The sequence below is a fragment of the Heterodontus francisci genome, chromosome 2 (genome assembly GCF_036365525.1).
Source record: "Heterodontus francisci isolate sHetFra1 chromosome 2, sHetFra1.hap1, whole genome shotgun sequence".
NCBI lineage: Eukaryota > Metazoa > Chordata > Chondrichthyes > Heterodontiformes > Heterodontidae > Heterodontus > Heterodontus francisci.
In genome coordinates this window covers 216,991,815-217,017,835 of record NC_090372.1, presented here as the reverse complement: position 1 = coordinate 217,017,835, position 26,021 = coordinate 216,991,815, and the positions used below count along the sequence as shown (strand labels likewise).

Below are 26,021 nucleotides of genomic sequence, written 5' to 3'. Positions count from 1 at the left end.
TTGTCATGAACATTGATTTTAAACTGAGTGAAGAAAGGACTTGTTAAACAGATGAGCTGTGGCTGAAAAATACATTTGCATATTAACAGATAAAGGAAAGGTTAAAGGACCATTCCCTGACATATTCCACCCACAATGGACCTTGTTCACCAGCTATTGTAAGAGGAGCATTCCAGAGACTGCTAAGGTGCTACAATCCAAGACGTGGTCAGACCAGTTAGACACATGACTAACCTGCTTGGCAACCTGGGTTTTTCTGAATTGTACAAAGAGTTTGAACTCCGTGTCTGTTTTTGCTCCTGGACTGAAGGTCTCTCCTGTCTGCTTCCATCTCTTTCTTTCAAGCCTCTGAATCCACTGAAGACACTGGAACCCCAAGAGAGAAAAGTCTCCTACAGCAAACAAGGTTTAAGAATATTGGGCCCCAACGAAAAGCAAGATCTACCTACAATCAAGGAGCTACAATCTACAGTGAGCTCGAAGAACCGTAGTAAAAACTCTTCAGATATTGCCTCAAACTTTTCGACTTTATTTTTTTCTTTACTCTTTTCTGTCTCCATTTGCATGTATTGCATATGCATGCGAGTGTGGGGGACGGGTCGTGTATCCGTAGGTCTTAACCGAATTAGAGTTTAAGTTGAATAAATTTCAACTTTTCTTCCTTAAAACTAAGAAAGCCTGTTTGTACTGGTTTCTTTGCCTTATAATTGGAAAGCGGTGAACAAAGATTCACCAAGGGGGGAGCTAGAAACACGGTGTGTTTAAAATGAAACCCTGTTACGGCAAGACCAGGTGAAGGCAGAGAGGGAACCCTGGACACCTTTTTCACCTGGTCGTAACACCGACCCAAACACAAACACAGCTCCCGTTTCCCATCTCCTTGGCGAAAGTTCAGCTTCAGCTGTCTGTCCTGGAAAGTACGTCATTCTCCAGCATCAACGTCCCTCATCTTGATAAGCAGAGGCAATCTCAATCACATTTCCTATTCTGGACATACTTGGTTAGAATTACTCAATTTTTATTTACAATTCATATTTTCAAAAATAGTATCAGTTCAAAGGTTATTTCTTTTATACATTTTGAAACTTCTGGCACTTATCGCAATCCCTCTCTCTTCTTTGGGGGCGAGGGGGTTGCGGGCAGCAGGAGTGGTGATCAAAGCTCATCTAGGTCATGGTTCACCATCTTCCTCCTCTGGTGCCATGGAAATGAAGAGTCTCATTCCGACAGGAAGGTGATCAGTCAGTCCAGCCAGCTGGGTGATAAAGGTGAACTCCTCCAGTTCCTGTCATGGAGAATAAACTAATTAGCATAATCACTCCTCTCTGAATAAATCTAGCTAATTACCCATCACTGAATAAATTAAGATCATTACTTTTTAAAAATGTATTCATGGGATGCGTGTCACTGGCAAGGCAAGAATTTATTGCCCATCCCTAGCTGCTTGAGAACTGCTGCAATCCATGTGGTGTAGGTACACCCACAGTGCTGTTCGGAAGGGAGTTCAGGATTTTGACCCGGTGACACTGAAGGAACGGCGATATAGTTCCAAGTTTGGATGGTTTGTGACTTGGAGATGGTGGCATTCCCATGTGTCTGCTGCCCTACCCCTCCCCGCATACCGAAGGGACTGTTCCTCAGTGACACCCTGGTCTACACCCACTTCGTCCCCGACACCTCATCCCTTTCTCATGCAATTGCAGGAGGCATAACACCTGCACTTTTACCTCCTCTCTCCTCACCATCTAAGGCTCCAAACACTCCTTCCAGGTAGCGCAGTGATTTACTTGTATTTTCAATTTAGTATACTGTATGCGCTGCTCACAATATGGTCTCCTCTACACTGGGAAGACCAAATGCAGATTAGGAGACCACTTTGCAGAATACGTCTGCTCAGTCTGCAAGCATGACCCAAGCTTCCGGTTGCTTGCTATTTTAATTCTCCACCTTGCTCTCACGCCCCCACGTTTCTGTCCTTGGTCTGCTGTAGGGTTCCAGTGAAGCTCAATGCAAGCTCAAGGAACAGCACCTCGTCTTCCGACTAGGCACTTTATAGCCTTCTGGACTTAACATTGAGTTCAACAATGTCAGACCATGACCCCTATTTTGATTGTTTTATTATACCATGTGCTGGTCTTAAACTTTATGTTTTTGCTTTCAGATAGAACTGTTCGTTATTCTACTCTTAATACTTTTGTCTTTTACTACAATTATTACCACTCCCTTTGCCTTTTGTTCCATGACAGCTTTGTCATTTAATCTCTCCTGCCCTCTACCCCATCAGACCTTCCCTTTTGTTGTTCTTTCACCACTATCCACACCCACCTTTCACTTGCTCATTTCTAACCTTTGCCAGTCTGATGAAAGGTCATGAACCTGAAAAGTTAACTCTGTTTCTCGCTCTACAGATGCTGCCAGACCTGAGTATTTCCAGTAGAATTTGTTAACCACATCCAGTGGGGTGTTATTTAGTGTATTCAGGGGTGGAAATTAAACACCTGGTCACATGACCATGGTTTTCTCTATGCTTATAGTCAAGGGAAACAAGTTATAGGTAGAAGAGAGACAGTCCAAGAGTCTTTGTAGCAGAGTTTCTATATGAACGACTAGCACAGCATCATCAGCGTAGAGGAGTTCTCTGATCAGGATGTGATGTGTTTTTGTCTTTGCTTTCAACCTTGATAGGTCAGACGGCAAGCTCTACAATCTATGTGCAAGTAGACTCCTTCCATATCTGCAGGGATGGTGAAGGTCAGGAGCATGGGGAAGAAGATGCCAAACAGAGTGGGGACTAGGACACAACCCTGTTTCACTCCATTCTTCACTCTGAAACTGTCAGAAGTGGAGTCATTAAACTGCAGAGTGCAGTGCATATTGTCATGAGAGGAGTAGATCAGACTGAGGCGCTTCGGTGGACAGCCAGGTTTTCCCAAAGTCTTGGCATCAAATGCCTTAGAGAGATTTACAAAAGTAAGGTAAAGGGCCAATAACAACTTGCATTTGTATAGCATGAGCACAGTGGCGCAGTGGTTAGCACTGCAGCCTCACAGCTCCAGCGACCCGGGTTCAATTCCGAGTACTGCCTGTGTGGAGTTTGCAAGTTCTCCCTGTGTCTGCGTGGGTTTCCTCCGGGTGCTCCGGTTTCCTCCCACATGCCAAAGACTTGCAGGTTGATGGGTAAATTGGCCATTAGCAACTGCCCCTAGTATAGGTAGGTGGTAGGGAAATATATAGGGACAGGTGGGGATGTGATAGGAATATAGAATTAGTGTAGGATTAGTATAAATGGGTGGTTGATGGTCGGCACAGACTCGGTGGGCCGAAGGGCCTGTTTCAGTGCTGTATCTCTAAACTAAACTAAATTAAATGAGGTAAAATGTCCCAAGGTTTTTCACAGCAGCATTATCAAAAAAAATTTAACAAAGCCATTTAATGAGATAGCTTGGTCAAAGAGGTCAAGTTTTAAGGAGGAAATCAAGGTGGAGAGATTTAGGGAGGAAATTCCAGAGATTCAGGCCTAGGTGGCTGAAGGCATGGCCACCAATGATGGAGTGATTAATATCTGGGATGTGCAAGAGGTCAGAATAGGAGACATGCAGAGGTTTGTAGGGCTGGAAGAGGTTACAGATATGGTGAGGGGCGAAGCCACGGAGGGGCTTCAAGAACAAGGTTGAGAATTTTAAAAATCGTGGCATTGCCAGACCAGGAGATAATGTACGTCAGTGAGCACAGGGCTATTAGGATAGGGCAGCACACTCACAGTTGTCACTTCCTTTGCAATAGTGTCTTCCCGATACAGCAAATAATCAATCCTGCGTCCACCTGCCACATTTCTGGGCTCTGTTCCGTCAGTGGTGTTGGTAGCAGGGTTAATGGGGAACGCCAGATATTGTTCCCTCAATTCATTAATCTCCAAGGCCCTGCACGAATTGAAAACATTTGTGTGTTTTATAAACCGGGGATTATTCAAATATCTTTGACGCAGCTACTCATTGCAGAATTGCCTGATATTTGTCAGGTACGAGGAACAGAGACGGACAGACAAATGCCTAAGTCCATTTCTGGAAATATCTCAGTGCTTCAGCAAACTGAGTTGTTTGAAGTTTGGTAACTGTGAGGTAGGCAACCCATTCAGAAGAAATAAAAGAATGAGTTTGCATTTCTGGTGCCTTTCACGGCTTCGAGGCATCCCGAAGCATTTTACAATCAAGTACTTTTTAACGTGTAGTCACTGTTATAATATAGGAAATGTTGTAGCCAATTTACACACAGCAAGGTCCCACAAACAACAATGTGATAAATGGCCAGATAATCTGTTTTGAATGTTGATAAACATTGGCCAGGTAACTGGGGAGAACTCCCCTTCAAAATAGTGCCATGGGATTGTTTTGTTCACCCAAGATGGCAGATGGGACCTCAGTTTAACGTCTCAGGTCGAAAGATGGCACTTCCGGCAGTGCAGCATTCCCCAAGTACTGGCCCTCTGACAGTGCAGCGCGCTCTCAGTACTGCACTGGGAGTCTCAGCCTGGATTATGGACTCAATCTCTGGGTGGGGCTTGAACTCACAACCTTCTGACTTAGAGTGTTGAAGTGACACTCAAGTGCTGCATATTTTGTATTGGGCCCAGTCCTGCTGTTTGTGCTTTGTTTCTCTTGCCTATACTCACCGCTGCAAGTTTTCTGGGCTGATCACTGGATCTTCATACATGGTTCTTTGTTCCAAAAGTGTGCCTAAAAACAGATGGGACAAGCCTCTTAGTACAACAGCATCTCATTGTGCCACAGGATATTCTTTCATTCAGTTGGTCCTTTTAGAGCATTTGCTATCTGCAATAACAGGACCATTAGAAGTGCCCAAAAACAGTCAGTCCACCACGAACAGGCTTGGGGGTATTCACTGCACCTAGGTTGGATCTACCTTATGAGAAAAGCATAATTGAATGGTCATGGTCAGTCCTTTACTGAGGGTGTTTCAAAACCAGCTAACACAACTTTACCCTCCTCTTATAGGAACAGAACTAGGCTATTCAACAACAACTGGCACTTATGTAGCACCTTTAAAGTAGTAACGCAGCAGTGTTATGTCAAAACTTGATTGTCACATAAGGAGATATTAGTGCAGATGACCAAAAGATTGATCAAGACGTAGGTTTTAAGGAGCATCTTGAAGAGAGGTAGAGAGGCCGAAAGGTTCACAGAGGAATTCCAGAGCTTAGGGCCTTGGCAGCTGAGTGCAGATATCTGCACTCCTCCAATTCTGACCTCTGTCCTCTTATGCAATGGGATATGCAAGAGGCCAGAATTGAAGGAGTGCAGATATCCTGGAATTTTAGAGATGGGCGAGGCCAAGAAGGGATTTGAAAACAAGGATGAGAATTTTTAAATTGCTTCATTGCTTAACAGGGAGCCAGCATAGGACAAGGAGCACAGGGCTGATGGGTGAATGGTGGGGAAAGTCTGATTTAGGATGAGATAGGAGTGCATGTGCATACATGCCCAGAGCAGCAAATAAGGTTGGTGAGCTAGAAACACAGGTATCCATGAGGGATTATAATACAGTGAGAACAGTAGCGATCTGGTTCAATCAAATAGAGCAATGGGCACTTAATATTCTGGGTACAATGTACCAGGAAAAATAGGGAAGGTAAAAATAGAGTTGAGGTGGCAATATTGATCAAAGATGCTGTTCGAGCACTAGAGAGGGATGATGTACTTGAGGGTTCAAAGACAGAATCTATTTGGTTAGATTTAAGGAACAATAGAGGAGTATCACACAGCTGGGTCACTATAGGCCACCAAATAGTGAGGAGGTGCAAATTTTCAGGTAAATTGCAGAAAGATTAAGAGCTTCAGTGATAATGGGGGGAGTTTCAATTATCTTAACATAGAATTGGGGAAAATAAGTGTAAAGGAAAACGAGGGGGAGGAATTATTGAAATGTATATAAAAGAACTTTCTTGGTCTGTATGTTTCCAGCCCAATGATGAATGAGGCAGTGCTACATCTGGTTCTTGGGAATGATGTGGGTCAAGTGGATCATGTTACAGTGGGAGATTTAGGAAACAGTGATCACAAAATATTAGTTTAGAGCAGTTATGGAAAAGGACACAGAACACTCAAAGGTAAAGATACTGAACTGCAAAAGGGCCAATTTCAGTAAGCTGAAAAGGGATTTGGCCCAGGTGAATTGGAAACAAAAATTGGCAGGCAAAATGTAAATGAGTAAATGGAGGCCTTCAAAGATGTGATAGTTTGGATACAGACTAGACACATTCCCATGAAGGGGTACGGAAGGGCATTGACTTCGGTCCCCTCCACAAACTCTGTTCCCTTGCTGCCGGCTCTCTGATGTTGTATATGATCCCTGGATGACTAAATATATGGTGATTAAAATACTGTGTCCTCAGTACCTTGCTCTATGGCAGTGAGGCCTGGACAACGTATGTCAGCCAAGAGCGACGTCTCAATTCATTCCATCTTCGCTGCCTCCAGAGAATACTTGGCATCAGGTGGCAGGACCGTATCTCCAACACAGAAGTCCTCGAGGCGGCCAACATCCCCAGCTTGTACACACTACTGATTCAGCGGCGCTTGAGATGGCTTGGCCATGTGAGCCGCATGGAAGATGGCAGGATCCCCAAAGACACATTGTACAGCGAGCTCGCCACTGGTATCAGACCCACCGGCTGTCCATGTCTCCGCTTTAAAGACGTCTGCAAACACGACATGAAATCCTGTGACATTGATCACAAGTCGTGGGAGTCAGTTGCCAGCGTTCGCCAGAGCTGGCGGGCAGCCATAAAGACGGCGCTAAAATGTGGCGAGTCAAAGAGACTTAGTAGTTGGCAGGAAAAAAGACAGAGGCGCAAGGGGAGAGCCAACTGTGCAACAGCCCCGACAAACAAATTTCTCTGCAGCACCTGTGGAAGAGCCTGTCACTCTAGAATTGGCCTTTATAACCACTCCAGGCGCTGCTTCACAAACCACTGACCACCTCCAGGCGCGTATCCATTGTCTCTCGAGATAAGGAGGCCAAAGAAGAAGAAAAAAATTAAACAGAAAAAGGAGGCTTATGTAAAATATCAGGTTCATAATTCAGTAGAGGACAGCACTGAATACAAAAATTACAGGGAAGAATTGAAAAAGGAAATAAGTGGGGCAGAGAGAGAGTATGAGTGTACATTAGTGACAAAGAACCCAAAAGTCTTTCATAAACATAATAGCAAAAGTGTCAAAAGGGGCCCAGTAGGCACCTTCTTCTTGTGGAGGCATAGGGCACGGCTGAGGTACTAAGTGAGTACTTTGTACCTGTCTTCACTAAAGATGATGCTGTCTGTGTCACAGTAAAGGAGGGAGTAGTCTTGGGGATGTGGTGGCGTAGTGGTAATGTCACTGCTCTGGGGACATGGGTTCGAATCCCACCAGGGCAGATGGTGAAATTATTTGAATTCAATTAATGAATCTGGAATTAAAAAGCTAGTCTAAAGGTGACCACGAAACCATTGTTGACTGTTGTAAAAACCCATCTGGTTCACTAATGTCCTTTAGGGAAGGAAATCTGCCATCCTTACCTGGTCTGGCCTACATGCGACTCCAGATCCACATCAATGTGGTTGACTCTTAAATGCCCTCTGAGATGGTCACTCAGTTCAAGGGCAATTAGGGATGGGCAATAAATGCTGGCCTAGTAATGCCCACATCTTATGAATGAATAAAAAAAAATTGGATGGGATAAAAATAAAGAGGAGGTAATTAAAAGACTGGCAGCACTTAAAAAAGCCATCCAGTCTAGAAAGAAATAAGGACGAAAAATTTGGAGACCCTGGACAATCTTCTGATCCTTAGACTTGGGAGTGTATTCAAAAATGTGGAGAGGGATGACCATAGCAACTACAGGGCAGTCAGCGCAACACTGGTGGTGGGGAAACTTAGAGACAATAATCTGGGACAAAATTAACTGTCATTTGTAAAATTATGGGTTAATAAATGAAAGTCAGCACAAATTGTTAAAGGCAAATTTGACTAACCTGATTAAGCTCTTTGATGAAGTTACAGAGAGGGTTGATGAGGGTAGGACAGTTGATTTTGTGAATATGGACTTTTTAAAGGGCAACTGATTAAAGAATGTTAGCAAAATTGAAGCCCATGGGATTAAAAGGGACTGTGATTAAGTGGATACAAAATTGGCTAAGTCATGGAAAGCAGAGTAGTGGTGAATGGTTGTTTTTCAGACTGAAGGGGAATATACACTCATGTTTCCCCCAGGGATTGGTGTTTGGACCAATACTCTTTCTAATATATATGTAAATGACCTGGACTTGGATATATAGCACATAATTTCAAAGTCTGCAGATGACACGAAACCTGGAGAATTAGTAAACAATGATGAGGATAGTAACAGACTTCAGAAGGACATACATTGGTGAAATGGGCAGACATATAGTAGCTGAACTTAATGCAGGGTACTGTAAAGTGAAGCATTTTGATAGGAAGAATGAGGAGAGGCAATATAAACTAGATGGTACAATATTAAAGGGGGTGCAGGAACAGAGGTACCTGGGGGTGTACATACACAAATCTTTGAAGGTGGTAGGACAAGTTAAGAAGGCTATTAAAAAGGCATACAGGACCCTTGGCTTTATAATTAGAGGCATAGAGTACAAGTGCAAGGAAGGTATGCTAAACCGTATAGCAGGCAAAAAAGTGTTCGCAAGAGCGTGCCCTCTGTAAACGATGGGGAAGTGTATATGAATCAGATGACAGACCTCACTGAATGACTGACCAAGTCGAGTGAGTACTAACCTATGACCCCTGGCTTCTCGTTACCCGGTCCGATACAGCAGGGATCTTTATACATTTTGAATATCTGATGATGCTGTTCCAATTGATCTTCTAGAGGAAGAAGAACAAGTTGTTAAGGACACAGAAATTAGTGATTTTCGATCTCGTGCAGTTGGCCCTGTCCAGGATCCTTTGATGGCTCAGGATCGAGCTGAACTGATTTTGCTCTATTTTGATGTTCAGCTTTAACTGATTAAATCAGACAACCCTTTTTCTCACATGTCCATTGTCCTGTTAAGATATTCTAACCACCATTAAGCTCAGCTAACTCTGCACAAACCAAGGATCAAACATGGGCTCTTCTTGCTCAACTTTACCTTTCACTAATGCTAAATAAAAGTGACAATGGAGCAGTTGAATTGTTAAAAATCCAACAAGTTCAATAATGTTATAAAATCAAAATACTGCAGAGGCTGGAAATCTGAAATAAAAATAGAAAGTGCTGCAAATATTCAGCAGGTTTGTGGAGAAAGAGTTCACATTTCAGGTCTGTGACCCTTCATCAGAACTCTTATTTTAATTCAATAATGTCCTTTACTGAAAGGAACTTGCAGTCCTTAATCGGTCTGGGTCCAAGTGTGAATCCAGTCCCATGCCAAAGTGGTCCACTCTTAACTGCCCTCTGAAGTGGCTGAGTGAGTCACTCAAATGTATCAAATTGATTGCAGCGGTCCAAGTACCACCTTCTCATTGTAATAAATGACACCCACATCCTGAGAATGAATTAAATTTACAATGGTAAAGGAGAGACTGTACACAAATGACTGATTAGATTATAATGAAGGTGGGCTGTCACTAGCAGGGAAGGGGAGATCATTATTAATTTTAACAGCGTGGACAGACACTCACCCAGTGAGCTGTTGTCAAAGTTGAAATCCCCACAAAGAACATCGAACACAACCTTCTCTTCCTCGTTCCTTGACACACTCTGGAACTCGCTGATCCACACCACTATGTGACTGAGCTGCCCTTGGCGAATGTGGCAATCCTCTGAAAGAGACATTTGAACTTGAAACCAGACAGATTCTCAAATTTCACATCGAGACTTCAGGAATGCAAACTACTCAAAAGTTTTACTTTACAGACATCTGAACTCAGAGTTCAACAATTTCACATCATAACCTTTGTCTTCACTTTTCTGGATGACAGCTGTTGGTTATGATTCTGCTATTCCCATTCACACCTCCTTTAGATTAATCTTTTGTTTCTTGCTCCATTACCATCTCTTAGTCAAAGGCAAAATAAACCTTGCTGCCTTCTACACTATCACAGACCTTCCCTACCTCTGTACTTGCTTAAAAACTGTTACATCTCTTAACTTTTCTCAGTTCTGACAAAAGGTAATTGACCAGAAACATTAACTGTTTATCTCGCCACAGATGCTGCCAGACCTGAGCATCTAGTGACGGAAATCCCACATGCCAAATGGAAAATATTAATTTAATCGTATGGAACCTTGCCTGAGACTTTTGCTGAAATTGTTCCAAATAACTTCTTTAAAAAAAAGAACAGAGCAGCAAAGATGGCCATGCACGAATTTGCCAAGGGCCAACTAGAGACAAAGGCAACTGCCCAGTCCAGCCAGAACAATGGAGGTGCTCTTTGATTAAATTATCTAGAATGGTTTTGTCAATGTTGATCTTCAAAAGCCATCGACACCCATCGACTTTGAATTTCAAAAAATTTCAAAAAACCTTCCGGAAACTTCTGTTTCAAACAAAGAGGTGGTCACATGACATGCCTGCCTGTGTAACTCAGAGTGTGAATTGTGTCTCTGAAAGCAGACAGTAAATTAACTTCACGGAAGAAAGCGCCTCTCTCTAGCAAAGTCCCAGGGAAGCCTTGGCTGCAGCTAAACCTCAAATCTACAGATCTCACAGTCAGCAAATGAGGATGGATAAAGCCTCGCTTCAGCCTTCCGGAACCACAGAAGCAAGCCCGAATTATGCACGTGGCCCAGTGAGGTTTTCAGGACTTCAATTTCAACTAAGGACACTGGAACTACAATTCCGTAATTATATTCCATTTTTATTAAGGACTCTACTCCAACCTCCCAACTCTCTTTTTCCCCTTCTGTATCTATTTGTGTGTGTGCACATACATGCCTCTCGTATGAAGGTAAGCATGGTTGTGTTGTGTATTTTAGTTATTTTAACTGATTTAGAGTGATAAGGTTAATAAACTTGCATCTTTCTTGTTTAAACTCAAGAAACCCTGCCTGATTATAATTGTAAATAAACCAATTAGAGGAACAGGAGCAAGTGCTCACTGAGGTGGTAAGTTCAATCACTGTGTTAAAAGGATAAACCCTGTTGTTGGCAAACTGGGGCGAAAGGGGAGCCCGAGACCACTTCCTCACCTGGTCGTAACAATCTCCAGTATTTTGTGTTTTCAGCTCAGATTTCTAGCATCTGAGGTATTTTGCTTTCGTCACAAATCTGAACCTTTGCTCGAAAACATTTTTGGTGGGCAGGGTCTGATCAAGCTTTGAGAATTCACTATGGTAATTTCATTTGTTTTTGCTTCTTTGCTGTTCAGTATATTCTGCCTCCATAGAAGAAGGGGAATCCACTTTCAAAAGGCATTTGATAAAGTATCACAAGATAAGGGGGACAATATATTAGTATGGAAAGAAAATTAGTTAAAGAACAAGTTAAAGAAAAAGAAAGCAATGATAAATGGCTCATTTTCAGGTCGACAGGCTGTTGTTAGGGGTTGGGGCAAGGATCAGTGCTGGGGCCTCATATTTACAATCTCTATCAATGACTTAGAAGAGATGAAGTGTGCTGTATCCAAGTTTACCTACGATACAAAGCTAGGTGTGAAAGTAAGTTGTCAGCAGGATACAAAGTCTATAAAGGAATAGTAGGAAAGAAGATGGCAGATGGAGTACAGTGTGGGGAAATGTAAAGTTATTGACTTTGGTAAGAAGAATCGAAAAGTAGAATATTTTTTAAATGGTGAGAGACTGTTAAATGTTGGTGTCAGTGGGATTTGGATTTCCTTCTACACGAAACAAAGTTAATATGCCTTCTCCTGAGATCCCCACCATCAAGGGATGCCAGTCTTCCGTCAATTCGATTCACTCCAGTTGATAAAGAAACAGCTGAGTACACTGGATACAGCAAAGGCTTTGGGTCCTGACAACACCCTGGCTGTACTGCTGAAGACTTCTGCTCTAGAACTAGAGGCGCCTATGGTCATGCTGTTTAAATACAGATAAAACACGACATGAACCAGACAAAGGAAAATTTCCCAGGTATGTCCTGTCCACAATAAGCATGAGTAATTTGGTCAATTATCACCCTATCAGTTGCGCCACACGAGTACAAGGCAATGACCGGCTTCTACATGAAAATCTAACCATCTTCTCTTGAAAGTCAATGGCATTACTTCTGCTGAATTCCCCACCATCAACATTCTGGCAAGAGTGGGGGGCAGGTGGGGGGGGGGGGATAAATTACTAAGTATTTATCCCGAAAATTAAACTGGACCAGCCATATAAATACTGTGGCTTTCAGAGCAGGTTAGAGGCTGGGAATTCTGCAGCAAGAAACTCACCTCCTGACTCCCTAAAGTCTTTCCATCATCTACAGGTACAAGTCAGGAGTGTAATGGAATACTCTCCAGTTGCTTGGATGAGTGCCGCTCCAATACTCAAGACACTTGACACTTTCCAGGATAAAGCAGCCCACTTGATCAGCGCCCCATCCATTCACTCCCTCCCCCCACTGACACACAGTGGCAGCAGTGCGTACCATCTACAAGATGTACTGCAGCACCTCGGTAAGGCTTCTTCGACAGCATCTTCCAAACTCTCAAACTCTCCTGCCTAGGAAAACAAGAGCAGCAGGCATGTGGGAACACTACCACCTGCATGTTTCCCTCCAAGTCACATGCTATTCTGACTTGGAACTATATCACCATTCCTTCATTGGCACTGGGTCAAATTCCTGGAACTCTCTCCCTAAAGGAATCAAGAGATATAGAGATTGGGCAGGAATTAAGGTTCAAGATCAGGCATGATCTTATTGAATGGTGGAGCAGGCTCGAGGGGCTGTGTGGCCTGCTCCTGCTACTACTACGTCTTATATTCGTGATCTGGCTCATTATGGGTTACTGACTCGAGAAGATTATTCCAATTTCCATGCACGCTCTATTGGATAAAACCATCGATCCTTTCTCTCCCACACCCCCTACTTACCTGGCAGTTCCTCACCTCCACTTGTGTACTGCCACGAAGCTCAGTAAGCGAAGTTGACAACAGAGTCTTATCCATTACTCTGTAGCACCAAGTTTGGCAGGTTGAGGAAGGTCCTTCAGCAAGAGACTGACAAACACTGCACTAATTACTTATAATTAGAGAGAGAAGACAGCAGAGAAACAGGTCATTTCGCCCAACTGTTCCATGACAGTGTTTATGCTCCACATGAACCTCCTCCCACACCATGTCATCCAATCCTAGCAAATATGTCTGATGATGGGCTACAGACCCACAACCCACTGGATTAGGGGACCCATTTCCATGCTTTTTACCTGCTGTGGCATGCAGGTGAGTGCAGCTGAGATATCCAACAATCGGCTGGCCTTTCTGAGTCAAACCAACTTGCACCTGAAAGTAAAAAGATTATAGTTTTGTTGTTGGTGACTGTCACTTTTCAAGAGCTGTTTTTGTTAACCCTGCCCGCACCACAGCATGGAAAGGATTTGGAAAACAGCTACACTTAAATGCAGGGGTTTTAAAGCAATGTGTATTCACACAGGTTTCAAAATAAAGACATGGAAACAAAAATGTGGTTAAAATGCTGATGAGCTGGACACTGAACTTGTTTCTCTAAAGACTGTAAACAGCAAATCATCAGCCTCTATTAGAAATCTGCGCAACCTTACACCCATTGCCATAAGAGTCAGAGTCATTATGGCATAGGAGGTGGCCATTCAACCAATCAAATCCATGCCGGCTCTCCACGGAGCTATGCTGTGTTACGACTGAGGCGAGAGGAGTGCACCGTTGTTTCTAGTTCCACTTCTCCACCGGTCACAGCAGAGATTTAAATGTTTACCCAGATACCGATGCGGTCAATAATATACTCAACTCCTTATCCCAGAATAAAATACACCAATCAGGTTTCTTCAACAAGCACCAAAATTATCAATTTATTATAAAACAAGTCTTAACCAGTAATGAAGCAAAGTATTAACACAGATTGAAATATGAAAGTACCCTTTTTACCATAGCCCCCAACACACACACAAACACAAACGGTTAACCAAAAAAAAAGATTTTCACTTTCACTGTTTAAAAAAAAAAACAGAAAAAGAGTACTTTGGCCAAATACTTGCTAATCCTTGAAGAAAAGAAATATGGAAAGATGTCAGTTTTTTTTTGTCTGTCGTCCGGGTGTATGGTGTCGGGTCACTGGGATCCTTTTCTGGATCAATTCGTTCAGGTGGCGTCGAGGATTTATCCGGCAGGTGTTTCCAGTGTCTCAGGAGGAATGCAGCAACAGGGGTTTCCAGCAGGCCTTGCAGGAGGAATGTAGCATCAATTTCTCTATTTCTTACACTCGCTTCCAAGAGCTTCTCAAAGAGATGAAAAAGGCTGAGTCAGGGGTTTGTCCTTGGCAGGCTGATTTTTTAAAATTCCACTTCAGAACACTATCCATACCCCAACTGACAGTTCAAAGTGAAACCAAAACAATATCTCAAGAGTCAAGCCTCCTGACCCTATAAATCTTGATCTGTCACTTCTCTGTAAACATCTTCTCCAGGTCAAAAAAAAACCCTGCTGGGTACTTACCTGAAGATAGGTGACTTCCAGTAAGGGTTGTTTACAAAGTCCAAAAGACATTCCGATGACCTCTTTTAAAAGAAAACAAAGTCCAGTATCTATGGAATCATTTTCAGTTTTAAAAACACAAGTCCTCAAAATTTCACAAAAAAAATGAAAGCACTCATAACAACTGGCTTGATCTCCATAACCCTGCTAGTCTATTTCTCTCAAGTGGCTATCCAATTTCCTCTAGAAGTCACTGAGTGTCTCTGCTTCCATCATCCTTGTGGGCAGCGAGTTCCAGGTCATTACCACTTGAGGCATAAAAAAGTTCTTCCTCACATTCCCCCTGCATCTTTTGCCCAAAACCTTCAATGTGTGGTCCCTAGTTCTTGGATTACTTAATGGGAACAGTTTTTCCTTGTCTAACTTATCTAAGCCTGTCATAATCTTGTACACTTCTATTAAACCTCCCCTCAATCTCCTTTCATCCAAGGACAACAAACCCAGCCTTTCCAACCTAACCTTGTAACTAAAATCCGCCATCCCCGAAACCATTCTGATAAATCTCTTCTCCACCCTCTCAAGGTCCCTCACATCCTTCCTGAAGTGTGGTGACCAGAACTGAACACAATAATCTAGGTGGAACCTAACCAGAGCTTTATAAAGGTTCAACATAACTTCCTTGCTTTTGTACTCAATGCCTCTATTTATGAAGCCCAAGATCTCACATCTTTACTAACTACTCTCAATATGTCCCGCCAAAGTCTGGAAAGGGATATAGGTAGGTTACGTGAGTGGGCACAAATCTGACAGATGTAGTATAATGTGGGAAAATGTGAACTTGCCCACTTTGGCAAGAAGAATAGAAAAGCAGTATATTATTTAAATGGAGAGAGAATGCAGAATTCTGTGGTACAGAGGGATCTGGGTATCCTGGTACACAAATCACAAAAAGTTAGCATGCAAGTACAGCAAGCGATTAGGAAGGCAAATGGAATGTTGTCGTTTATTGCAAGTGGAAATAGAGAATAAAAGTAGGGAATGTTTGCTACAGTTGTACAGGGTGTTGGTGAGACCACATCTGGAGTACTGTGTACATTTTTGGTCTCCTTACTTAAAGGATATAACTGCATTAGCAGTTCAGAGCAGATTCACTTGAATGGGATGAAGGGTTATCTTATTAGGAAAGGTTGGACAGGTTGGGTCTCTATCCATTGGAGTTTAGAAGAATGAGGGGTGATCTTACTGAAACATTTAAGATCCTGAAGGGACTTGATAAGGAAAACATCCTCTCAGCATCTGCCCTGTGAGAGAAACTAGAACTAAGGGACACAGTTCAAAAATAAGGGGTCGCCCATTTAAGATGGAGATAAGAAATTTTTTCCCCTCAGTTAGGAATTCTCTTCCCTAGAAAGCAGTAGAGGCTGGGTCTTTGAGTATTTTTAAGGCTGAGTTTGATAGATTCTTGATTGACAAGGGAGTCAAAGGGTATGGGGGTAGACAAGAAAGTAGAGGTGAGGTCACAATCAGATCAGATCTAATCAAATGGCAGAGCAGGCTCAAGGGACCAAAAGGTCTACTCCTGCTCCTAATTCATATGCTCGTAATTTCATGCATCATTTATCCCCCCACTCTTCAAGCCTGTTTATGTCATTAGTATTTTGGTGCAGATCTCTACATTATTAACTACACTTGCCAGTACGGTATCGTATGCAAGTTTCTACACCATGCCTTCAATGTCCAAGTCCATTTCATAGAATAGGACAATACAGGAGGAGAATATTCGGCCCATTGTGTTTGCGCTGGCTCTTTCAAAGGGCGGGGAGATGGTGGCATAGTGGTAATGTCACTAGAGTAGTAATCCAGAGCCCAGGAGACATGGGTTTGATTCCCATCATAGAAGATGGTGAAATTTGAATTCAATTAATAAACCTGGAATTAAAAGCTAGTCTGATGGTGACCATGAAACCATTGTCGATTGTTGTAAAAACCCATCTGGTTCATTAATGTCCTTTAGGGAAGGAAATCTGCTGTCCTTACCTGATCTGGCCTACATGTGACTCCAAACCCACAGCAATGTGGTTGACTCGTTAAAAAATGCCCTCTGAAATGGACTAGCAGCCACTTAGTTCAAGGGTAATTAGGGATGGGCAATAAGTGCTGGCCTAGAATAAAAAACAAACCAGTTAGGCCCACTCCAAATCACTGCAATTTTTTCTCCGAGGATTTTTCCAATTCTTTTTGAGAAGTCATTTCTGAATCTGTATCCACCACCCTATCATGCAGCACATTCCAAATCCTAATCACTTGTTGCATAAAAAAGTTTTCCCTCATCTTTGGAATTATTTACCCCAGGGGGATACATCTGGATGCACACATGTTCAAGGCTGAGAGAGGTGGATTTTTGGACTCTAGGAAAATCAAAGACTAAGGGGATCGGACAGGAAAGTGGAGTTGAGGTTAAAGTTCAGTTACTGAATGGTGGAGCAGGCTTGATGGACATAGGAACAGGAGTAGGCCATTCAGCCCCTCGAGCCTGTCCCGCCATTCAATGAGATCATGGCTGATCCGCGGCCTAACTCCATATACCTTTGGCACATATCCCTTAATATCTTTGCTTAACAAAAATCTATCTATCTCAGATTTAAAATTAACAACTGTTCTAGCTTCAACTGCTGTTTGTGGGAGAGAGTTCCATCCTTTGCATGAAGAAGTGCTTCCTAACATCTCGCCTAAACGGTCTGGTCCTAATTTTTAAGACTATGCCCCCTAGTTTTAGAATCTCCAACTAGTGGAAATAGTTTATCTTTATCTAGCCTGTCTTTTCCTGTTAATATCTTGAGGACTTCAATCAGATCACCCCTTAACTTTCTAAATTCTAGTGAAAACAGGCCTAATTTGTGTAATCGCTCCTCATAACTTAACCCCTGTAGTCCCGATATCATTCTTGTAAACCTACATTGCACTCCCTCCAAGGTGTGGTACCCAAACTGCTCACAGTACTCCAAGTGGGGTCTAACCAGGGTTTTGTACAACTGCAGCATATCCTCTGTGTCTTTATACTCCAATCCTCTAGATATAAAGGCTAGCATTTCATTAGCCTTTTTGATTATTTTCTGCACTTGCTCGTGGCATTTTAAAGATCGTTGCACCTGAATCCCCAAGTCTCTTTGGACATCCACTGTACTTAGCCTCTTCCCATTTAGAAAGTACCCTGCTCTATCCTTTTTTGGTCCAAAATGGATAATCTCACACTTGCCCGCATTGAAATCCATCTGCCACAGTTTTGCCCACTCACCTAGTCTGTCAATATCTCTTTGCAATTTTATGCTATCATCTAGACTGTCTACAATGCCGCCTAACTTAGTATCAGCAAATTTGGATATATGACTTACCATGCCATCATCCAAGTCGTTAATGAATAATGTGAATAATTGAGGCCCCAACACAGATCCCTGTGGGACACCACTAGTCACATCCTGTCAATTGGAGTACTTACCCATTATCCCCACTCTCTGCTGCCTACCACTCAATCAACTTTCTAACCATGTCAATAATTTGCCCTCAACTCCATGGGCTTCTACCTTAGTTAACAGTCTCTTATGTGGGACTTTATCAAATGCCTTCTGGAAGTCCATATAAATAACAACCAAAGACATTCCCCTGTCCACTACCTTAGTCACCTCTTCAAAAAATTCAATGAGATTTGTCAGCATGATCTTCCCGTCATGAATCCATCCTGGCTGTCCCTGATTAACTGAAATTTTTCAAGGTGTTCAGTCACCCAATCCTTGATCATAGACTCCAGCAACTTGCCCACCACAGATATCAGGCTAACTGGTCTGTAATTTCCTTGGTTCCCCCTTTCACCCTTCTTAAAAAGTGGAGTGACATGCGCAACTTTCCAATCCAGAGGGACCACTCCTGAATGTAGGGAACTCTGAAAGACTATAGTTAGGGCATCTACAATGTGCTCACCTACTTCCTTTAACACCCTCGGATGGAAACCATCAAGTCCTGGGGATTTCTCACTCTTTAGTTCCATTAATTTCCTTGTTACTGATGATTTACTTACGTTAATTGTATTAAGTCCCTGTCCCCTATTGGATATTAATTTTTTTCGGGACTTCCGGCAAGTTATCCTCCTTTTCAGCTGTAAATACTGAGGCAAAGTAATTGTTCAACATGTCTGCCATTTCCCCATTATCAATGACAATATCTCCAGTTTCAGCTTTTAGTGAGCCTACATTGCTCTTGACCACCCGCTTTCCCTTTATGTAATGATAACATTTCTTCTTATTGATTTTGATGTCTCTTGCAAGTTTCCTTTCATAATGTCTTTTAGTAGCTCTTTTAAGCTGCTTTGTGATCCTTTGCTGGTCTTTGCATCAATCCCATTCAGCCGGATCTGTGCTGTGTTTAGCATTTTTCTAAGCCATTTCTTTTTGTTTTATGCTATCCCCAATCTCTTTAGTTGTCCATGGCTGTTTTTTCTGTGAAGTGGACCTTTTTCCTCTCAGGGGTATACACTCGCTCTGTATTTTGTTAAATGTTTCTTTAAATATTCTCCACTGTTCTTCAGTCGTTTGACCCATTAACAGATCTACCCAGTTTACCGTGGACAGTTTCTCTCTCATCCCGGTAAAGTCAGCCTTACCCAACTCTAAAATTCTAGTAGTTGATTCGTGCTTTTCACTTTCAAATGCTACCTTGAATTCAATCATGTTGTGATCACTATTTGATAAATGTTCACACACAGTTAGGCTACAATTAAATTTGGCTCATTACTCATAACTAAATCTAATATTGCAGTCTACTCCTGCTCTATTTCTTATGTTTTGTTGCCTCTGGTTCTTTTGCCCTCTTGTTATTAGTCATTGGAAACAGTTTCTCTGTATTTACTCTACCTAAGTCCTTCATGATCTTAAAGACCTCTATTAAATCTTCTCTAAGGAGAGCTCCAGCTTTCCAATCTATCGACGCAATTGTAGTCTCATATTCTTGGAACCATTCAAGTAAATCTCTTCTGTAATGTCTCCAAAGCCTTCATGTGGCTTTGCAGACAATGCCTCTATTTATAAAGCCCAGGAACTCATATGCTTTATGAACTGCACTGTTAACGTGCCCAGCCACTTCCAAAGATTTATGCACAAACATCCCCACCATCTTGCACCCCCTTTAAAATTGTATTATTTTGCTTGCATTGTTTCTCCATTTTCTACCAAAATGCACATCTCACTCTGTTTGAATTTCATCTGACCATTCACCAACCTCTTAGAACCATAGAAAAAGGACCACAGAAGCAGGCCATTCAGCCCATCCTGTCTGCGCAGGCTGAAAAAGCTAGCCGCCCAATCTAATCCTACCTTCCAGCACCTGGTCCGTAGCCTTGCAGGTGACGGCACTTCAGGTGCATGTCCAGGTACCTTTAAAAAGAATTGAACGTTTCTACCTCCACCACCAATCCGGGTACTGAATTCCAGACACCACCCCCCCACCCCACGGGTGAAAAAGTTTCTAACGTCCATTCTAATCCTTTTACCAATCACCTTAAATCTGTCCCCTGGTAATTGCCCTGTCTGCTAGGGGAAACAGATCCTTCCTGTCTACTCTATCCAGGCCCCTCATAATTTTTTACACCTCTATTAAGTCACCCCTCAGCCTCCTCTGTTCTAAGGAAAACAACCCAAGCCCATCCAATTTTCCCTCATAGCTGCAACTTTCAAGCCCTGGCAACATTCTTGTTAATCTCCTTTGTACTCTCTCCAGAACAATTATGACCTTCCTGTAATGTAGTGACCAGAACTGTACACAATACTCTAGCTGTGGCCTAACCAGCACTTTATATAGTTCCAGCATTACACCCCTGCTTTTGTTTTCTATACCTTGGGCAATAAAGGAAAGCATTCCATATGCCTTCACCACTCTAGCTACCTGTCCTGCCGACTTCAGGGACTGTGGAAATGCACTCCAAGCACTTCTTCTACCCCTCTCAATATCTTGAAGTCCATTCCTATTTTCTTCACTGTTTACGACACATCCAAGTTTTCCTGTCATCTGTAAATTTCAAAATTTCGTCCAGTATCTCCCAAGTCCAAGTCTTTAATGCACATCAAAAACAGCAGTGGTCCTAGTGCTGAATCTTGCGGAATCCCACAGTATACCGCCCTCCTGCCCAAAAAAACAGCTGTGCGCCACAACTCTGTTTTCTGTCCTTTAGCCAATTTTGTATCCTTCATGCCGCCACTGGCCCTTTTATCCCATTGACTTCATTCACACTGCAGATCAAACCAACAAAAAGGCAATGTGCACTTCATGACAAAAATCAAGTAGTTAACAGTGAAGTTGAGAATTCCTTTAAGACTTGGTATTTAACATGTCCAAACAGTGCAGAGCAGCAAACTGGTTACTCCAGTCACATCACACTTTGAACAATGGAACATAAAACAGGAGCATGCTGTGCAGAATGCAACAGTGCAGTATTCCTTCAGTACTGTGCTGAAGGGGTCAGCTTAGATTTTGTACTCAAGTCTCTGCAGTAGTGCACATACAGATAAACTTATGACAGTGTGAAAACATTGAGCCACAGCTGATTTCCAATCACCATGCAAGATACAGCGAACATATACGTGAAAATTCTTTCTGGGAAATAAATTCTTCCTTACCTTAATGCACAGGAGACCTTTAGCAGCCAAGGCATCTTCCCCTCGGGTCCTGGGGAAACAGTGATACCTGGCGTCGAGGATGGGATAGCGGCTGGCAAGGAAGATACCACTGTTGAGGAATTTGAACTCGCAACAGCCGTGGAAGCCATACACACCAACATCGTAAAGGATGTGCCCGAAAGCTGGCTGAAGGAGCTGCTTCAGTTTGGCTGCCGCCCGTTTCTCAAATACTTCCAGGAGGCAGACAAAGGCCACATCAGCAGGAAAGAGTGGAGATATTTCCGTAGGCAGGTCGTCTTTCTTGTTTTGCTTTTTCTGAGGCCTACCTTGGCTCTTCAAAGAGGAGGGAGATGGAGCTTGCTGCCCACTGGGCTGGTCGGCTGGTACCTCATCCATGACATTTGGCAGGTTGCTTCCTTTCACCATTGTAAGTTCTGAAGGATCCGCGTTGGTTTGACTTGCACCCAAACTTTCATGCACGTTCTCGACTTCGCTGCTCTCCTCGGAACTATCAATATAGTGCAGGTCGTTCATAGCCAGAAGCGACCCTCCAGGTCCAGCTAGGCTGTAAGAGTTGGATGCTTGTTTGATGGTGGCCAGCAGGCTATTCCTACTCTGCAAGCTGGCAGTCTTGCTCGGAGGGTCCACGCAGACTTTAATCCTTGGCCGGCTGACAGAGTTGCAGATATGGGCAGCAATCTGAGCAGCTCTCCTTTGAGTCTGAGCCAGGTTGTTAAATCGGGCCAAGCAGTTGGGCAGAAAGCACAAGTTCGCTTCCACAAAGCTAAAACCTTTGCCCTCACCGTATCCCGTCCATTTCTCCTGAATCTCTACCTTTGGAGTTTTCACATGGGAGTAACTGAAGGGTCTGCGCATTGCTTGTAAAGGAGCCCAGACGATGAATCCAACTAGCGCCAATGGCACAGAGATTGCCAACAAAGTCAGACACAGAAAGAATCTGAAGAAAACCTTCATTGGCCAAAGGTAGCACTCTTGTTCTTGTTTTTGATGCTGCTCATAGGTCGTTGGTATACAAACAGCCACCATGTGATCCAGGGACCAGAAGCAGGGGAAGATCAAGGCCCAGGCTACAGTGTGTAAGCCATGGGCACAGGCATTGGGGAAAGGAGATTCACGTAGAACCATCTTTGCAAAAAAATCTTCCCAAGCAGTAGGTATGCTATAAGCTCAGTAAATAGTTCTGGTAGGCTGAAGCAATCATTTACCACTGTAATTTGTTTTGTATTATGTTGCATTCATGAAGACCTGTGTCCAGATGTGCCAGTCTGGAACGTGACTCCTCTTTTCCCTCTCATGACCTGTAATAAAACAAACATTATCAATTTCAGTATCTATTCTTAAAATGGAAAGAACCTATAGAATATTAGAGCAGGGAGGTTATGATGGAGCTGTACAAAACGCTAGTTATCCACAGCTGGAGTACTGTGTACAGTTCTGGCCATCACACGATAAGAAGGATGTGATTGCACTGGAGAGGATGCGGAGGAGATTCACCAGGATGTTGCCTGGGCTGGAGCATTTCAGCTATGAAGAGGGACTGGATAGGCTAGGGTTATTTTCCTTAGAGCAGAGAAGGCTGAGGGGGGACCTGATTGAGGTAAACAAAATTATGAGGGGCATAGATAGGGAGAAACTTTATCCATTAGCAGAGGTGTCAATAACTAGAGAGCATAGATTTAAGATAAGGGGCAGGAGGTTTAGAGGGGATTTGAGGAAAAATATTTTCACCCAGAGGGTGGTTGGAATCTGGAACACACTGCCTGAAGGGGTGGTAGAGGCAGGAACCCTCACAACATTTAAGAAGTATTTAAATGAGCACTTGAAACGCCATAGCATACAAGGCTACGGGCCAAGTGCTGGAAAATGGGATTAGAATAGATAGGATTGATGGCCGGCTTGGACACAGTGGCAGAAGGGCCTGTTTTTGTGCTGTATAACTGACTCTAACCTAGTGAACCACAGTGCAGTACTGAGGGCGTGCTGCACTGGAGGTGCTGTCTTTCAAAGTCTTGGAATTTCCTCCACAACAGCACTGTTTGTGTAACAACACCATTAGGACTGCAGCAGTTCAAGGCAAGGCAGCGGCTCACCACCATCTTCTGAAGGGCAATTATGGATGAGCAATAAATGCTGGCCTTGCCAGCGGCACCTACATCACATGATTGAATAAAAAAAACTACACTTTAAAAGTACTTTGTTTCTTATAAAGTGCTTTGGGATGTCCTGAGGTCATAAAAGGTGCTATATAAATAAAAAGTTATTTCTTTAACAGTAATGTACATCAGGCATATAAGGTTTGAGGTTAGGCAGCAGTACACTGCACTGCCCCTCACACACTCAGATACTTTGGATAGCGACCTGAAGCAGGAACCCTGGCTGTATCCCCTTCCCTCCCTAACAAATCTTTCCAGCCAACTAGCTGGTTTGTAAAGCTCGATGACATTTTCCCTTTTTTTTCCCAGCTCAGTCATTTCGACTGGTAACTTTGCTAGGACCATAAACTTGAGTGTACCCGATTTTCCAGCATAAAACTGTGGCTGGAGCATCTCTCACAATGCCAGCTTGTTCTCCTTCCCCTGATGCCAATTCCAGGATCATCCCCGAGTCCTGAGTGTTTGTGTGGCTGAGTCAGCCTCCTCCCATCATCCTTGGCCAACTGCCCTTCATTCAAGTGGCAACCCTATAAGACACGGTCCTTGCAAATCCTCCACTCCACTCCACTCCACTCCACTCCACTCCACTCCACTCCACTCCACTCCACTCTATGCTGTAGCCTAAACCAGGCTCATTCCCTCCAGCTCCTGTGCTCTTGATTCCCTTTGGGTCCTACTCTCTGCTGTGTAAAAGAAGCATACAGGACCTACATGTTAATCAATGTCTGTGTTGAGTAATTAAAGACTTAAAAAAACCTTAATACTAAAAAATTCCTTCCAATGCAATAACAACTAATGGTTCTGAGAAGTTTAAGCAGTGATGTAATCACAGTCCTGATGAAAAGTCACAGACCTGAAATGTTGACTCTGCTTTTCTCTCTACAGCTGCTGCCTGACGGGGAGGCTGTAGCGTAGTGGTAATGTCACTGGACTGGTAGCCCAAAGGCCCAGGCTAATGCTCTGCAGACATGGGTTCGAATCCCACCACAGCAGATGGTGAAATTTGAATTCAATTAATAAAATCTGGAATTAAAAAGCTAGTCTAGTGTGACCATGAAGCCATTGTTGATTGTTGTAAAAACCCATCTGGTTCACTAATGTCCATTTATTTTTTATTTGAGAGATACAGCACTGAAACAGGCCCTTTGGCCCACCGAGTCTGTGCCGACCAAGAACCACCCATTTATACTAACCCTCCAGTAATCCCATATTCCCTACCACCTACTTACACTAGGGGCAATTTACAATGGCCAATTTACCTACTACCTGCAAGTCTTTGGCGGTGGGAGGAAACCAGAGCACCCGACGAAAATCCACGTGGTCACAGGGAGAACTTGCAAACTCCGCACAGGCAGTACCCAGAATTGAACCTGGGTCCCTGGAGCTGTGAGGCTGTGGTGCTAACCACTGCACCGCCCCCATGAGGGAAGAAAATCTGCTGTCCTTACCTGGTCTAGCCTACATGTGACTCCAGATCCACAGCAATGTGGTTGCCTCTTAAAATGCCCTCTGAAATAGCCACTCAGTTCAAGGGCAATTAGGGATGGGCAATAAATGCTGACCGAGCCAGCGACGCCCACATCCCATGAACGAATAAAAAAAAAACCAGAGTAATTCCAGCATTTTCTGGTTTTTGCTGTGATGTAATCACAGGGCTTGGCCAGTGTTCATAAATCACTGAAATCTCTTAACTTAAAACATCAAAGCCACTTGACTCATTAACCCAACAACCAGATTTACTCAGTATGTACGCCCATCCTTAAATGGGCGATCGCCCACTATTGAAAAAAAAAAGCCATGCCCCATTACAGACCTGGCAAATTGTGGAATACAAATATAAAATTTGCCCAGGAGCTAAAACGACAAGGTGTGGCCGAATTAGGGAGCTTAACAAAGTCACTTCATTTGATTTATCTGATGCCTTCTGACTGTGAGGCGACAGTGCCAGCCACTGAGCCACGGCTAATACAGATGAGAATGAATGGAAAAAATGAAATATTGCTCACTTAACCTGACTGACCTTCTCCGGGGAGGATCTCACCTGGAGCCGCTTCTCCATGGCAAGGACTCGGTGCTATGTGTGCGAGGGACCGGCAGCTATTCTCCTGTTCTCCAACACCACAGACATCTAGAAAGCCGGGCCAGGCGGAAGCAGCCGCTCATAATTCCCCAACCGCCACCTGTCACCTGCTCTCCACGCAAGCGCACTCCCACCTGCGCCACCTGCTGGTCCTCAGACGTCATCACGCACGACACGCAGCCCCGCCCCCTGGCAGGTGCGGAGAAAGGAGGACCGGAAAGTGTGGAGTGGCGGTTGACAGTTGAGCGCGTAAACTTTGCGCAAAAATTTGTTTGCGGGCTTACTCAATCGCTTTAAAAGGCTTATATATATGTTTAACTTAACATTGTTATATTTACTGCTTATTTAGACGGAGCTGTTTTTGTTTAGGGTTGGTTCGAGGGCACAGATTTAATATAATTACGAAGTATTTGAAGGGAGGTGAGGAAAGGGTTGCCAATTGTTAAAGCAACGTTCATAAATAGTTTTATTATTCATTCTCAG

General features: G+C 43.3%; 1 protein-coding gene across 4 annotated transcripts; it reads right to left on the bottom strand.

Annotated features, from left to right (window-relative positions):
• Positions 1-595: 595 nt before the first annotated feature.
• Positions 596-25,646, bottom strand: smpd5 (sphingomyelin phosphodiesterase 5). Of its 4 annotated transcripts, none has more exons than XM_068052326.1 (8): positions 25,465-25,646; positions 21,285-22,603; positions 13,380-13,455; positions 9,693-9,833; positions 8,805-8,894; positions 4,670-4,733; positions 3,761-3,920; positions 596-1,285 (listed from the first exon to the last, which is right to left on the bottom strand). In XM_068052326.1, exons 2-8 carry the CDS (start codon positions 22,428-22,430, stop codon positions 1,172-1,174), a joined length of 1,791 nt encoding a protein of 596 aa, XP_067908427.1. In that variant the 5' UTR covers positions 22,431-22,603; positions 25,465-25,646; the 3' UTR covers positions 596-1,171. The 4 variants fall into 4 exon arrangements, with proteins under 4 accessions (XP_067908427.1, XP_067908422.1, XP_067908434.1 ...); XM_068052321.1 differs by having other exon boundaries at positions 25,479-25,646; XM_068052333.1 differs by having other exon boundaries at positions 25,500-25,646.
• Positions 25,647-26,021: the final 375 nt, after the last annotated feature.

What these genes read in the sequence shown, in the direction of transcription:
- smpd5 (XM_068052326.1), bottom strand. Translation starts at nt 22,430, where the DNA reads ATGGTTCTACGTGAATCTCCTTTCCCCAATGCCTGTGCCCATGGCTTA. An exon ending in TCACCTGCATGCCACAGCAG is followed by an intron (nt 9,834 to 13,379) that starts GTAAAAAGCATG and finishes TGTCTCTTTCAG; the next exon opens with AGGATTGCCACATTCGCCAA. An exon ending in TTGCAAAGGAAGTGACAACT is followed by an intron (nt 1,286 to 3,760) that starts GTGAGTGTGCTG and finishes TCTCCATGACAG; the next exon opens with GAACTGGAGGAGTTCACCTT.